At 35.9% G+C, this 16,834-nt stretch overlaps 1 protein-coding gene across 1 annotated transcript in view; it reads left to right on the top strand.

The window, feature by feature from the left end:
* Positions 1-16,834, top strand: part of INVS (inversin) — an 85,008-nt gene that overhangs the window by 23,753 nt on the left and 44,421 nt on the right. The window contains exons 4-5 of the mRNA XM_071455835.1: positions 13,013-13,186; positions 15,441-15,608. Of these exons, the coding sequence (XP_071311936.1) occupies positions 13,013-13,186; positions 15,441-15,608 (342 nt within the window). The remainder of the gene's footprint in view (positions 1-13,012; positions 13,187-15,440; positions 15,609-16,834) is intronic.

The raw sequence follows: 16,834 nt of genomic DNA, 5'->3' as shown, positions 1-16,834 counted from the left end.
CTCCAGCAATATCACAGCTATTTTCATTAACAAAATCGATTTATTTTCATTGTACAAACCACTCTCTCCCATTTTCAAACTGGATGTAATTTTACTTCTTTGTATCTCTATTTCACTTCTTGCTCTGGTAACTCTCCTCCTTTCCTCCACTTGGGTTTATGTATTTTGCTACCATGCTTTCTGTGCTTGAAATAATCCAAGGAGGATATTGTCAGGCCCAGAATATATATTGTATTATCATCCTTGTCCCTCTCTTGAGCAGTCTTGCTCTTGAGCACTTGAAATTTGAATCTGAAATTTCATTAAAATAATAAGAAAAGGAATGCCTCCAACTGCAGTGATTTTCTAAAAGATTTTGCAAATATCGTTTAAGTGCAAACCATGGTGGCAGAACATTGAGGAGCTCTGCTTGTGTTGTGTTTCCCAGGGAAAAGGAACTAATTCTGCATAGCATATGGAATGATATCTTAAATATCTGTGCAGCCAGCTGGTAGAATTACTTTATTTTCATCTATTGAGTTCAGTGCATACTTTCGTAAGTAAAATTTGGAAAAGCTTCTGGACTCACCTATTGTTACTTTTTCTGATCTTTGCTAAAGCCTCTTCCATAGCAATAATTTTTCAGGTTACTATGAACAAATAAAATAATTTGTAATAATTTTTGAAGATTCTCAGTTACCAAGAATGAGTAGATAAAGTGATCCTGTTTTACAAAAACACCCTAAATGAGTACTTAAATCTGAAAAAGTATTGGCGCATAACTTCAACTCAGAGACTTTATTGCAAAGACCAACTAGAACTGAACATGATATAAATATGCCCAGCAAAGACAAGTAATTTGTTCAGGCATGAGCAGTGCTTTTTCTGTAAGAACATTGTTCCATATTGCTTGATATTTGGCTCTTTTAAATTGACTTAATTATCTTGGTTTCAGCTGCTGGTTGTCTCCTACATACTCTTGTCAAACAGCTGCCTCCTCTCTCTCATTTTGCTTTGTTCAAAGGACAGGTGAAAATTTCTCTATCATTTGATCTTAAAGATAATGGTTGCATCTTAAAAATGGTATTTTCTTTTTAAACGTGGTGCTTGCAGTACTTGGAGAGTTACTTGAGATCTGAATAGAATTAATTTTGTTTCACTTATTGTTGTTCCTTGAGTGTGTTTAGCATTGTGGCATCCCTCGGTGCACGAGAGACTTGTCCAGCTCTTCTCCCAGGACATTGGTGTCTGCTGCCAAGTCTGTACCTTAAAAAGTACCTTTGCAGACAAAGACATTTCCCTGTCTGAGTGTCCTTTCTAAAACATCATTCTTGCATTAATTGCCCCTCTGCAGCTGACCCCACAAGTGATCTTTAATGGTTATGAGAATAAATATTGTTGTTGAGACTGAGGAACCACTTGCTTCTTTGTATCCAGATTTGGCACTGACAAATTAAAACAGAACTTCCACTATTATTAGCTCATCAGTTTGGTTTAGTCCCATTTTGTGGACTGTAGGGTGATTTCTGGTGGAATAAGGTGTCTTTTCCCAGCTATTTTGCAGTAAAAAGGGAAGATATTTGTTTTCACTGATTATAAATGTTATTCTAACTTCAGGCAAATTAGTTTTGTGTTAAATATACCCACATACGCTTCAATACATGAAGTACCAGCAATAGATCATTTTGAAACAGGGCACCTTTCTGCTGAAATCTCCAGGAATCTTCTATCAGGTGTCTGACACATCCTTAATCTGATGCTCAGGCTTGTCATTTGAATCAATAGGATACTAGATAGGATGTCTTCAGCATGCAAGCCTACTGCTATAGCAGGTATTTGAAAAATAAATTCAGATCTTATGGCCAGCCACAAACTCCAGGAGCACTAATCTTTCATTTGTCTCTCTCTTTGTCTGTAAACAGTTGGTTAAATTGTTGATTAAAGAGAATTAAGTGAATCACACTTAAGTCAAAATTGATATGTATGAACTGCATAAGCAAATTCTGTTGCTGCCTGAAAAGCAACAGCTAATGTCAGCATTTCATAAAATACAAAATTAATTTAACTTGTCTGTTAAGATTCTAAATTTTCTTGTTTCTTTGTGGAGCGGTTTGGAGCTGTCTTTTGTTACACTTTTTTTTTATTAATGAAGGATTAAGGAAGTATGCTACCAGTTTTTATTAATGAGGAATAGTTTTTGCTGAAATATTAACTGATTTTTGTTATTAACATAATCTCTGTGTGTTCAGCTTTATGATGGGAACATTTAAACATAGATGGAGTTATACACAAAGGATGTGTTTTTCACCATGGTTAATATGGTGTGGATTTGGGAAGGCTTTGCAACACCAACCTTGAGCTGTTATTTTATCTGCCTCTAGTCCAAACAAAGATAAATAAATCTAGCACTTTTATTACTGCTAGGATGCAGTTTGAGTAGATTATGAAGGCTTTGATTTATCTACCAGTATTTAAATAGATTATGACTTCATTTTGAATAGCAAACATCACTGCAGTATCTATAGAAACTATTAAATTTTGCCATATGTAAAAGTAGCCTGAAGTGTCTGAATAATTATTTAAATTAAGAGTAAACCTACCTTTATTGCTGGTTGTTTTCAATATGGATTGTCTGTCTACTTCTGTAACAGTTCTGGAGATTTCACTGTGGCTGGAGACCTTTTCTTGTCCAATGGAAATTGATAGGTAGATTTGCAATTATTTCATACAGCAGTTTGTTATAGGGCTTAATATGTTTGAAATATATTTAAATCACATAAAAGGCATGCTTTTATTTGCAGATAAAACAGCAGTTCAAATAATAACAAAAAATTCTGTGAAGCTGTGCTCAAAATTGAGCATATATGCAACGTTTTCACTTTGCAAGCGTTGTTGCTTCCAGCAGTCTGTAAGGACTTGACATGCACATAGAGGGGTGCAATTAAGAAGTACAAGGCAGTAGTGACACAGTACTAGTCAGAGTGATGCTTAGTAGTAATGGCAATTAGTTTGCTTCCAGAATGAAATAGCACTGCACAAAGGTAGGATAAAAAGACTTGGACTGGACTGATGGCTGTTATTTAGACTTGTTTTCAGGTAGAATGCTGTCATGGATTATACTGTGATTTGTAACATTTTTATTAGATTTTTTAAAGGCATACATCTGTTTCAGGGATATGTTTTCTTACAGTGCTCTTACTTCAAGACAATGCAACTCAAAGCCATTAAGATGAAGAACATGAATGTAGTAACTATTTTCTAGTACTTGTATTTTTGGGGAGGAGGGAGTCAGTACTTTCTGACACATCTTTCAAATCACTGTTTTTTGAAATAAAGTATTTTTTGAAAGCTTGTTTGTTTCTTTATGAAGAGGTGGGCAGTGATCCTGTAAATATGGATGATGCATCTCAGGCTTTGTTGTAAATCCCCAGAGATTGTGTGTTGTGGGTACTTCTGCCTGAGTGACTTCAAAAGAACACTACAGGAAAACAAGTTCAGTAACAGTGGAAGAGATCAACTGGAAATGAGAATGCTAATTGCATTTTCATCCTTGAAGTGTTTTTTACATGAAAGCCACTAATTTCAATAGGTTGACCATAACATTTATTGCTGAAGAGCTGAGAACACTACAAAGGAGCAACATGTACACAGGCCATGGATAAAGGAGGTCAAAGGCTAGAAGATACAAACACCTATTTTCTTTCAGCCTATGCTGGGAAACAGTTTTACCTTGGCTTTTACAGCACTGGTCCGCTGTCTTCTCTCTTGTGTTCTTTAACTGTGTGCCACTTGATAGTTCTGTCTATTCCTATGGAAACCAAGAGAGTAAAGCCAATCTTGCAAGAGGCTTTAGGGAGAATTGCTTGTAGTTGAGACACTGCCTTGCTTTCAGTCAAAATGTCTGATAGTCAGAGCTGGCCTCAAGTCGTGCTGATGTTCTTCGCTGATGTATTGCCTAAGATGCTTTGCCAGACAGATGAACACTTTCAGCTTGAAAAGTGGTAAATAAGGTTTCTGTTCAGCTGTCTGGGAGATTTTCTCCAGTTGAGTGTTTTACTTTTGAGTCTAGAATGCTGCTAACAAAGTTGCTAAAAGGGTACTTCGCAAGATTAAACCCAATGTCAAAAATCAGTGATGTTTTTGTCATGGTTGACTTGAAGGGGTTAGCAGAGCATTACATATTTAAATCCACCAGTGGTTTGTTAGATAGAAGGCATGGCATCATCCTTACCATCCAGAGGTAATAAAAAGTTTGCAGATCTTTTTTTTTCCAAAGCTATAGTCCAATGGATGACTGCTAAGGGTTATGCCTAAAACAGTAATCCTAAAGATTTTCTCTTACTTTTATTTTTCAGTTACTTTGTTAATCAAGGAGTTAACCTTTAGTTAGTGATAACCAGAGAGGCAGCCTGATATTTTGATGGTAACTTTACTAATTTTAACTAGAAACTGGGGTTCTAAGTAGCTATGTTGACTTGGTTTTTTTTCAGTAAACAAATTTACTGATACTCAAGGAGTGTAAGAATGGTGCAGTCATATACAGTAAAGGGTGGCTTTTACAGAGCTTATAGCTGTTGTAACCAGCTATAAGCTATATGAATTCAGTTTCAGTATATTAGAAAACAAGAAGCTCTAGTATTTCATGCATAGGTAAGATTTCAAAACACAAGTGCTAATTTATAAATCCAAATAATTCTTATTTGCAATTAAATTCATATATCTACTTGCTAGCCTCTCTTAGTAGTTTTTCTTCTGAAAAATTCTTATGAGATTTCTGGCAAGTTGCTGATAATATAAACATATCAAAATACTCCTTTTGATGTATGGATTTCAGTTACTTTTGGAACAGTAGTCTGTTCCAGATATCAAATTAGAAGTATGATATAACAGATTCTGTTTTTCTAAGTGTTTAGTTTGTTTCCTGAAAAGCTACTGAAACTCGTAGGTGTTGGTGACAGAAGTCCACATCATTCCAAGTGGTTTCTGACATTCTTAGAATGTGCCTCTTCTCAAAGAGATGCTAAAAGATGAAACAACCTCTAAAGAAACCATGTGAACAGCCCCTTTCCTTTCCAAGGTCATTAAAATATTTGGGGTTTGAAAATTTGTTATGTTGTGCAAAGTTTATTTGTAAGGTAAAGCATCCTCTCTTCAGCACCTCCTCACTGGAGAGAGAGTGAGCATGTTTGTGTATACAGTAAGATTATCTTCTGTAAGAGGGAGTAGATCAAAGAGCACTTTCTACTCTGTGAAGGTAAGCAGGTTAAATTCAGTTACCATTTTGGTTTTAAAGAGAAACCTCATGGATGTATTTGTCTTTCAGAGGCTTAGCTAGCAATTAAGGAGTTCAAGTTTTTTGACTTTCACTGCTTCTTGAAAGCATCTGACAGCAAGGAACTGTTCTCAACTTTGGCTTTAGCATCTGTGCTAATCTGTTGGTGAAACGTGTTAATGCAGGGCCAAGTGGCTGATCTGTTCTGCCTGGGTTTTTAAGGCAAAATCTGAAATAATTTCACATTGTGCATGTTTTACCTCCATGAGTGTCTGTGTTACAATATTATTTAGTATTTGTAAAGGTATAGAATTCTACTGGCTTTAGAAACTGATGTGCTGCTATTAAAAAAGTGTAGACATTTTTGTGTTTCAGGCACAAGCAATGGTTAACTCTTGACTCCAGCTTCTAAGGAGTCCTGGGTTTAAAAGGCTTAACTAATCTAATCTGACTATTAAAAGATCATAGCAATCTGTTTTGAGTTTTATTTATTTATTTATTTATTTACGTACTTGGGACAGAATGTGCTTCTCTGGAAAAAGGAGATGACTGGCCTGGTGTGCTAAATTTTAATGTACATTAGCAGTTCTTAATCTGGGTCTAAAGCAAATGTAAAAGCTACATGAGTGAATATGTACACTATAACCCTTGATATAATTAGTTTTTCTGTTCTCAAGATGCTGTTATATATATATTCAAGCTCTACTTTCTTAAATACTATTTGGGAGATTAAAGAAAGCTTAAAACATAATTAGTATTGTACTTAAATATTAATAATCTAATAGCTGTATAATCACTGTCTGTGTTATGATTGGTGTGGTATTAGATGTTTTATCTTTACAATTAATTTAACTGTAATAATTTTGTGCTGTTCTGTTTGTGAAAGAGTAAAAGTAACAGAATTATATATTACATTCCTCTGAAGACGATCTATTGATTGCTAAATGCACAAAAGATTGCTAAGAAAATTTTGCTAAAATATCTTACATAAGTGCTTCTTAATTAATAATGAATATATTTCAACAATCAAAATTTAATGAGCTAATAAAATATTAACCTATGGCAGAGATGTATAATTATCAGATCTCTGAAATCCTTTTTGCCGTGGTTGGTGGACTTGCTGCGCTGCAGTCTTCAAACACACCCCTTTCAATAGGCTGACCTTTGTGCTTCTGATTTTGTGGAGCCTCTGTTTTACCACTTCCCTGCACATTTGCTGACCAGGTTTAGTTACTGCAGGAGCTGTGGTCAGTGGTTAATGCCTGATTTTTGGTAAATTTCATCTCGTGAGTACAGAAACAGCAAGGGATAAGGTGCAAATGAATTTTAATCAATTAATCATTCTTTAGGAATTGTGACATTACAGAATTTATGGTATTCAATAACACTTTAAAATAGTGGTAAGAAATGTTTTAAGAAGGAAGTAGCTGAGAGAGGCAGCCTATTTGACCTCAGAAGCATATAAGAATTTGAAATTATATGGGGATAAATATGTATGCAGAAATAGAAAATTGGGTAAAATGAGCACCTTCTGTCAGCAGTAGGTTCTTTAAGAGTAACTGGATATTTAGTTAGCTCATTTCATAGAAATAAATTCAATAGTTTGCCTTTTTAGCCTGTACAAAAATATTAACTGTGATGCTAGATGGAAAATTGCAAGCTTAATTAGAAATTAGGACACAAAATGTAAGAGAATGGTGAATTATTATTTGATAATGAACTGAAAACAGATAGACCTGAAATATGAGCTATAAGATCAGAAGGCATGTGTTGGAATTCCTTGATAGTTGCACTTGAATCTGATATTAGTCAGTATTTTTCATGAGCAAACTTATGAGTAGTACTTTTTTGAAGTATACTTAAGAGTTGGCACAGTGTTAGGCATGATTGTAAGTCAAAGAGAGGATGGCAGTGGCTAGGATATCAAAAGAATAGGGATACTGAAAGTAATTGAAATTATTAGAAACATTATAGTCCAAAATGCAAGTCCCAGGGGGTGGGTAGGGGGCAACAACAGACAATGCACCTAATGATTTATTCTATGGATTATAAATTTATTATTTGAAACATGACTGAGAAGGATGTAATGTGCTGTTTGGAAAATGTACTTCATTTTTGGGAGAAATGCAGTTTTGGGTATATCTGACAAGATATATGCACTAGAATAGACAAGTGTCATTGGGACTCAGTAGGGTACTTTGTGGGACCCCCTCAGATAGCCCTGTAATCTGTGCTTACTTGTGTTCAAAATAGAAGAGTTCCAACTAGAATGAGTGCAGAGAGCTGATGATTTTTTGAGGGCAGTGTAGGGTTTATCCTTTGTTACTGAGATAAAAACCCCAATGCTTGTTTAGATTTTAAAAGCCACACTGTATTTTCATGGGTAGAAGAATGAAATTGTGTGTTGGCTTAAAAAAAAAAAGAAAATCCAATCAAGAAATAAAACCTAAAAGCCTGAGTCTGAAACAGAGAACTGGGAGGAGAAAATCCTGAACACTGTAATTCCACTTAAAAGAAATCGCTAGGAATTTTTGGAAAGGATTAGATGTTCTTGCTCCCTATGGTGCTAGAGGATGGATTTACTAATCCAGAGGGTCAATTTCAACCTTCAGTTCTAATTTGTGGTTCATCTGTAAATATTTCTAAGGCTTTCTGTTCTGCAAGAGTATGCCCTGACTGCATCTTCAGTGCTTATGACTGTCAGCAGTGAAAAGCCCTTGAAAACCACCTCCTTTGTAAGGGTTTGTGCTCTTTTGGTCTGTCTGTTCCCAGTGCTGGGAAAGCAGGTATGTAATTTTGGAGTGGAGCCAAAGTAGCATCTTCACGGTTTAACAGCTTAGCATTCTTTTTTATGACCCCTGCTGTTTTTACCAGGAGGTTGTATAGAGATGCTGGGCTGCTTTTTCCCCAGTTCCTCTAGCAACCCTTACAGTGCCCTAAATCTTCACAGGCCCACTGTGGGTATTCCAAAATTCAAGCCTAGCTGTACTGTAACCATTGTCAGCTCATGTGCTCTACATTGTAAATCATTACAGATCAGTCCTTCAAGTCGTGTTAAGTACTTCATGTGGATTAGAATTGTTACAGCTTTTGAAAATGTGGTCTCAGCAATTAATAGGGAAATAAGCAATTTTTCTGTGTGCATTGTCCCCTTTTATCCCACTGATGATGAGGGGATGGTAGCCTGACTGTGGGTGTGCTTGTGATGTGCTTGGAGAGATGCAGTATTCCTCTGACTTAGCCTTACCTTGTACAGCTCAGTTTCTCCCTTTGTAAAAGATGTTGTGTTTATTTATGTTGTGCTGTATTTATCTATGCAGTGTGTTTTTAAAACCTGAATATGAAAAGTTTTGTGTCAGAGATGTACCCACACTACAGGGTAGGAAAAGTGGTTAGTCAGTGTATAAGCACACAGCTTAATCTAATGACCAAGTTAACTCACCAAGAAATAGTGGGATGAGAATGGAAATAAATTTTCACAGACCTCTGTTGCACATCAGCAGAATGTTTCTAGCTAGAACCCAGATGTACTCTTTAAAGCAAGTTTGTATGCTTGTGAAACACTGAAAATTTGCTGTGAAAAGTACTTCTGAGGAAGTTTGAAAGAGGGGCATGTGGCACTGTGTGACTCGGAGCAGGACTCTGTGGGCTGTACAGAGTGGAAAGAAGTGAAGTGTGAGGCCAATGTTTTTAGTGCAGTGGCAATACAACCAGAAATTTCAGCATCAACCTGTGATTAGAATCACAGCCCCACTGAACAGAGCTCATTTTTTCTTCAGCCTTTCACTTAGGTGACCATATGGGACAGCCTGACTGTGGCTGTTTGACAGATGCCCACCCAGCTGCTCTCTCACTACACTTCCTCAACAAGCCAGGGAGAGGAAATAGGTTGAAAAAACTGCTTTAGATTAATAAAGAAATAAGCACATTTTCTTCTAGACCCAGAAAAGTAGGTAGAAAAATTTACCAGTGATTTTCCACTGAAACCTTTCCCTGGCAGCAGAATCATATTGAATATACTAGACAGCTTTTTTTAATGACCCAGCTTGCAATTTTGGGCATATTTTTTTCAATTTCAGAGATAATCTAAAATCTGGCAAACTCATTGGTTTTGACTGAAATACTTCTTCCATAACTCTCTTCTCCATTAAAATGTTCAGAAAGTTTTTCTGACTGCTTAGCTTGGAGTCCAGAACTTTCTTTGAAGTCATTACTTGATGGCAGAGCCATGGTTGCTTATTGAGTTGTCTACCAAAAAATGTGTTCTACTAGTACCTGTGTCTGAATTTTTGAAATAGCAGAGGTATTTCTTCTGATTATGTTGAAATCAGATGTTCTCTGGTAGTTTGCAGATCCAAGTATTTTATTTTCAAAAAATTTTAATAGAATCTAAAGGAAAATTAAGAATTAGCATTGGAATGGTAAATTTTGGCTGCCAGAAACCAAGTTTTCTGTACAAGTATTTAATCCTGTTTGCTCATGATGTTTTCTGTTTATAGTAGTATAAATTTTGAGTCACTATCAATGGTAAGAGATCATGGACTGACTCAGAGAGCTTCATGCTGCCCAGCAATGTTTAGGCCAGTCAAGTGCATTATTTATGAGTAAAAACCTAGCCAACTTAAAGACTTTTTATACACAAAAACTTTATAAAAATGGAGGAATTGGCTTTTCAAATTAAGGATTCCCTCCCTCCACCTAATAAGACCTCAATTACATCTGCCTTCAAGGCATGTTGATACATTCCATACTTACAAACCTAAGTAGTAATCAATTGAAGGTGGGGAAATTTTCCATTGTCATTAAAAAGGGCAATATTGTTTTCTAACAAGTGAAAGGAAGACAGTAAAATTCATTGTGTTACTAAAGAAAAGAACAGTAGTCAGAAGCAAAACCATGAATAAGATAATTCAGATAAGTAATGTAAGTACAGGTGTTTTCTGTGGTAATGTTAAAAAATCTTAAATCACTTGGAAGAAACAGAATCTTTTGTGTTTCAGAATGAAGGGATTTATTATAAATTCATTTGCTAAGGAGAGGGATTTGTTGGCTAAGCATGCAAGAGAATAATGTAGTAGTAACTGATGGAAAAATGTGTAATAGCAAATATAAAATACAGTATAGGGAGAGAAATTCTAATAATAAAAGGGCATGTTTCCTTAGTTTTATGCATTATTTTAACTTTCAGTCTTCTTTGCCATGGAATTCATTCAAAAAGCAGAATATACTTGTAAATCTTACAATAAGTACCCATCAACAAGACAAAAACAATTTTTTTTTCTCTCATGGGTATGCATGCACTGTGTACAGGAAATATCGAAGGCAACAAATGTATTATCCTCTGTGATGGAGAAAAGCAGCTATATTTCTTCCAAGACTAATATTCTCTTAAGGTATTTAATATTTTCCTTCTCCAGTTTAATTGCCAACCACATCATGATACACTTAGATTTTTTTGCTAGTTTTAATTTTTCTTTTTTAATGAGTTTTGTAAATTTTTCTCATATTTGCCTGTACAGTGTAATGGTAATAATGAGGAGTATTATTACCCTCCCTAGCTCCACCCCAAATTTATCATGAATTAATTCTGAGTGTGTTCTCTGTGGTTTGGGAGCCCTGCAGACATCGCGCTGTTCTGCCCCTGTACTTCGGAGTATGCTTGGTACACAGAGTCTGTGTTCTGCAGGGACAAAATCCTGAGGTTGTGCTTTCCCTGACACCCAGCAGAAGAAAAAGATGTATTTGGTCACTTCTCACTGGGAATGCTGTGGTAGCCATGCTGTCTCTGGCAAGGGAAGTTTGCATGTTCAGGCAGGTCTGTGATAGGCTCTGTGGCAGACTTTTCTTGTGAGCTGTCACTGACCAGCAAGGACTAGTAACAATAAAAGGTAGAAGCAGGATGAAGTAATTTTGTCTGAGCTCATTCATGATTTGCTTTCCTTGATTTGTATTTTAAAATGAAATAGTGTAGCAGGAAAAAAGTCACATTCATTTATTTTGGCCGTACCTGGTGAAATCCATTCTGCATCTGTAAAGCTCATGTCTTCCATTGCTATTAGACAAAAAACAGAACAGTAATTTTTGTAAAGTATGTCCTTCCAATGTTTATGGCTGCTTTTAAAAGTGAAATCTGTATATTTTTTATGCTCTTGCACTGGATACTGTGGAAGCCTCTGGAATCCTTTGGCCTGTCTCCATCCTACCATTCTGCTGACAAAAACACTTTGGAATTCTGAGCCTTACGAGATACCAAAGTGCCCCCGTTCATTAGCACTCCTTGCCCTTGTCTACTTGGTTGCCTTTTTTCATTGTTTTTCCAAAGACAGCCTAAGGGAACTAAGCTAACATGCAGAATTTGTAAAAGAATTGTAGCAGACTGAAGTATGTTAATTTGCAGGTAGTTTCATAAGCAGAAGAATCCAAAGACTTGACTTCTATTGATTTGAGTGTCACCTTTCCTGTGTACATTGTCTGCTAAAGCTTCATCAAATGCTCCAGCTTTTCCCTGAGTGGAGGAGAATTAGTAGAATTTATCTTCTCTTTTGAGCTTTCTGTTTTCATTATAGTTACAGTTAATGATCTATATGGGAAATTGGCAAAAACTAGTATCTTGGGAAAAAATTGGGAGACAGTGAGCAAAATTAAGACACTTCTTTCACTTTAAGAAATGTTAAAAGTTACAGTGTGAAAAGAGCTGGGGTGTTTAAATCATGATGGCTGAAGGCAGGTGCAGATGTTTTGCTTTAATGAGTTATTGCTCCAGTTGCTGGTCCTCGATTGCAACCTAACTGCTGAAGGTGATTTGATAAACCCATAGACTTTGGGAAGTGGAAGCATGAAAATGTTGTATGTAGCATCTCTCCTATATGGAAAATAACTTTCAAGCAAAGAGTAGTTGCAAGTCAAGGCTGCCTGTGCTACTAAATAAGTACAGCTTCTTCATGATTGCATGTTCATGTCTAATTTTTCACTGGCTTCTTCAGTGATTTGAGAAATAAATCCAGATTGGGTTTTTTGGGATCCACCCTCATTTATTATATCATTTTTTTATATTTGTATTAAAGAAGCATTGCTATGTTATTTCTTTCGAAGACATAGTGAAAACCTTGTGCAAGTCCTAGTGTGAAGTATTTTCAATGTGTTGTAGAGCTAGCTGTCCCATCCATTTATTATATATACTGTAGACCAAAACTCATACAGTTCTCAATTTTAAAAATGTAAGAAACAATCACTTCTGCATATATTTACTGTGTATTCAGATAAGTACATGTTATCTTTCTGAATAATTCCCGGTTATTTTTCTTACTTTCGTTTTGAAAATTATATTCTTTCTTCATGTTTAGTTTTATTCTTCATCTGATAACTGTTTGCCTTGCTGAAGCCAGCATGAAATGATCTTATTTCAGTTTTGACATTATTTTTACTGAGGCTAAACAGTTATGAAACTGATAATATTAGAGATTTCTTGGTATTGATGAACCCTGTCTTATTCTGCTAATGGTATATATATATATATATATATATATCTAAAACCGAGTAGCATGAGAGACCTAAAAATGAAGAGTTAACAAAATGTTACAAAAAAATTGTTCATGTTAAAAAAAAAAATCTTCATTAGATGTTTCCAAAGCTTTGAGCTGTTTTGCTTCAAGCTTTTTCAGGCAGTGCAGTATAGTAAAAAAAAAAAAAAAAAAAAAAATCTAAGTATCATAATTTGCTTTGATAAACTGACATAAATTTCTGGTATTTTTCTTTACCCAGGGAAATTACCGCTTCATGAAACTTTTGCTTGCTCGTAGAGGGAACTGGATGCAGAAGGACTTGGAGGATATGACACCATTGCATTTAACTACACGTCACAAAAGTCCAAAATGTTTAGCTTTGTTGTTAAAACATATGGCACCTGGAGAAGTGGATACCCAGGACAGAAACAAGGTAAAAGTACTGCTTATTGCAAGATAACTGCTTATTTTAAGACAACTGCTTATTTTAAGATTTGTAACAACTTTAGGAATTGGTTTTACATCAAGCAGTTGTGTGCAAAAAATTATTTGTCATAAACTTTTTCTAGGTCTTCAAAGTAGAAATGTTAATATATTCCTGATGTTACTGGAGTCAAAGTTCATTGCACTGGCTCCACTGACATTCTTGTTGAGAGTAGTTACAACAATAGAGGATTCAAAAACCATCCAAGTCTTTCTGTAACATTCTGTGATCCTTGTTGGAGTCTGGATAGCATGTGCTTATGTTGCTTTTCTGCCTTTGAAAAACCTCACATTTAGAATCTTGTAATGATAAGAGTCACTAGAAAACTGCCTATAATTACAGCAGTCATTCTGGAGAGGTCATGCTGACTTCATGACCATGCTGATTAATTAACAAAGGTATGCATAAACCAGCCAAAACCATTTAGCAACCTTGCCTGTTCAGCAGATTTCCAAACCAGTATTTAAAGCATTGCCAGATTCCCCACAAAACAGGGAGCACTTTTCTCCCAGTTCATGTCATGAGTAGTCACAGTAGCAAAAATGGAATTCAGGTTGGTGAAAAGATGATCTCAGGCACAGAGTCTGACCTGTTTGACCCTGTTGGGCACATGGCTTTTTCAGTTTCCTTGCTGTAACTGTGCACATCAAAATTGTCAAATATAATTCCTGAAGATGAGGGAGAACAGGTGTCCTTTATGTCTGCTTCCATGTTGGTAACTGACTGAAACTGGTTGTAGGTGAGAGAAGTCAGTGAACCAAGGCTACGTTGGCCTTCTGGTAACCAAAGCTTTCTGCTGTCATTGCAACTGTCAGTTTCCAGGAATACTGGTTAGCTCCATTTAATAAATAACACTCATTTATTTAGTGCAGATTTTTACTGGTACAAGGCTGTGGTGGCACTTTGTGGAGCCCTTCTTCAGTGAGTGACAAGTAGAAAAAAAGGCTGTGCTATCTTATTGTTGTTACCATGGCACTAAGCTAACAGCTGGCAGCAATGAACACAAATAGGCTCCTTTTTGCCTTCTTCCTTCACAGAGAAGTTAAGGATATGATAGTGAACTTAAAAATTCCACATCACTGTTTCAGGATGCTAATGCAGGGTATTGTACTTCTATACACAAGTATAACAAAAGGAGATATTTCTCTGTTTCAAATCCAAGTGCCAGGTAATGTTTAGTAGGGGTGAGGGAGTAAGAGGTGGGGAAAAAAATTAATTCTTTATCTTCTAACTCTCTGTTACTTGGCATTTGGGAGAGGTGTGTCTGGTAAATGAAATACTTGTTAATATGCCAATGTTTTGCTGGTTAAGAAACCCCCACACGTTGGTTTGCTTATGTAATTATGAATGTTGATAAGGCCTGTGCAAAAGCTGTTGGCAGTCAGGAATTGGCAGTAAGAGCATGGATTGCCTTTTGAAGTTTTATTGGACTGCCACTGGGCATTAGATTCACTAATATTCAACCTCAGAATTCTGAGTTATCACAGACAGTAAAGTCAAAACCTTAGTTCAAGATGGATCTGAGTCCAGTGTCAGCATAAAGTGTCACCTTCCCCTAGTGGAGAGTAGTCTCCATCAATTTGTGTCATCCCAACAGAGTTTGAAATTTTTGAGGGACCACACTAATGGCTGCATTTGTTCTATAGTGCAGCTCTGGGGCTAAGGCCTGGTTCAGGTCATCAGTCTAGCTTGGATGTCATTGCTTAATACCAAGCACAGATACTTTCTCTGAGTGTGAAAGTATTTGCTGCACCAAATAGCCATCTGGGCAGTGCTAAGTGGCATGCACATTTTTCTCTTGCCATACTCCAACAAATCTTTATAAAAATCAGTCTCCTAGCAGAGATACTTACGTTCCAAGCATAAGGGCTTCTCAGTTTGGATCCCATGTAAGGTGGTGCAGCTTAGACTTGACTCAGACCTCAGTAGGTGTGTGATGATTTGCCCTTACTGAAGTAAATGGGCCTTTATTCAGCTTTGTTTAAAGCCTATTTTCATAGATTTTCAGTTGTCAGCCACCCCAGGTACATGTGCTCAGTTTTTTGTCAGGCCTCTTTCTTGAAGTGTAACAAATGCTTGCTTATTTACTTATTTACTTGCTTATTTTATAACAGTTGTTTTAAGCTGGTTTTAGCCAACTTTAATTTTCATGTTTAAACAATTTTTCAACATGTTGAAAAAGCTTGTGAAAATTGTATTGCAGCAAACTGCGTTGCATTGGAGTGCCTACTACAATAACCCAGAGCACGTGAAACTTCTCATCAAACATGATTCAAATATTGGAATTCCTGATATTGAAGGAAAAATCCCACTTCACTGGGCAGCTAACAACAAGGACCCTAGTGCAATCCACACAGTGAAATGTATTCTGGTAAGAAAATCGGCAACGTATAACGTATAACACTTTCTTTCCTTACTACTTTGCTCTGATATAAATATTTTTTTATTCTCATAAGATTTCTCATTTTGGTCCACTGACTCTTTGAGAATGAAATAATTTGCTTTTCCTAACATCCAGAACTTTGTAAGAAATAATTCTAAATATTTTTGCTGTCTCAAAAAGAGTTTTTTTGATTTCTATGGGTGAATGTCTTTGCTTGAAGTCTTGTAAGGGGGGAGGAAAGACTTAGAAGTTTTCATGGATAAAATGGCCAGTCATATTGCTCATTTCAGTTGCATTTTGCACACTGATTTCTTTGTTATGTGTCTTTCCTTCATTATTTAAAAGTTTCTATCCAGTTATCTGTCTACTGGAAATTTTAGTTTAATCTGGTTTCTCAGGTTAGAATTCTGGGAAATATTTGATCAATTGTCAGTTAGCCCACAGTCAGTTTGCTGAAAGACTTTCTACGTGATTTTGTGTATCAATTCAGTACTGTTTCCTTGACAGCATATTTTCTCTTTCTGCAGTATTTGAGTTTATCTTCTGCAATGACAGTTATAATGGGTACAATGAAATCATATGATCAGCTTGATTTTTACCTTGATTTTTATTTTGTGGTAATTTCTGAGCTTCGCTAACATGGAAAGATACAGAAGTCTCAATTTAAATTTTCTGTCACATTGGAAGAATCTTCCTGTATCCTTGTCTTTCAAAGGTCTTTCAGAAGTAGACACATGATGATTGTACTTTAACTACAAGGATTTGTATGTCGGTCTGCCTGATTAGCTGGCAATCTGAGAACTTAAATATGAAAATGAAAACTTTCTTTGCTTTTTTTCAAATGACACTGACAATCTTACAGTTACTGATACTTTTTTTACTATAATAAATAGTTTTAGAGAAGGGTCCAGCATCAAAGAGATTGCATTTCTGTAATACTGCTCTTTATTCAATATATTTGTAATTTGTATCCAGCTGTGAAATAATTTGTTACAAACAAAGTTTTGTCACAAACTTTGAATTTGTATATCTGCTTTTCTGCCACACTGGAGAAGTAAACTTGCTGCAAAAAATATATGGATCTTTGTATTTAAGTACAGACTTTTTCAAACATTAGGTAGTCAAAAGACAAATATTTTTTAAAGTTGTGGTGTGTTTGGCTCAGACAAGAGCCTCACACACACCAAAAGCCACTCACTTACTTACCTGCCCTC

Source organism: Agelaius tricolor, unplaced genomic scaffold, assembly GCF_023055355.1.
Source record: "Agelaius tricolor isolate 1412-34295 unplaced genomic scaffold, bAgeTri1.0.p SCAF_2, whole genome shotgun sequence".
In the NCBI taxonomy this organism is placed as follows: Eukaryota; Metazoa; Chordata; class Aves; order Passeriformes; family Icteridae; genus Agelaius; species Agelaius tricolor.
The sequence above is the reverse complement of the archived record's forward strand: the minus strand, read 5'-3'. Positions and strand labels throughout refer to the sequence as shown.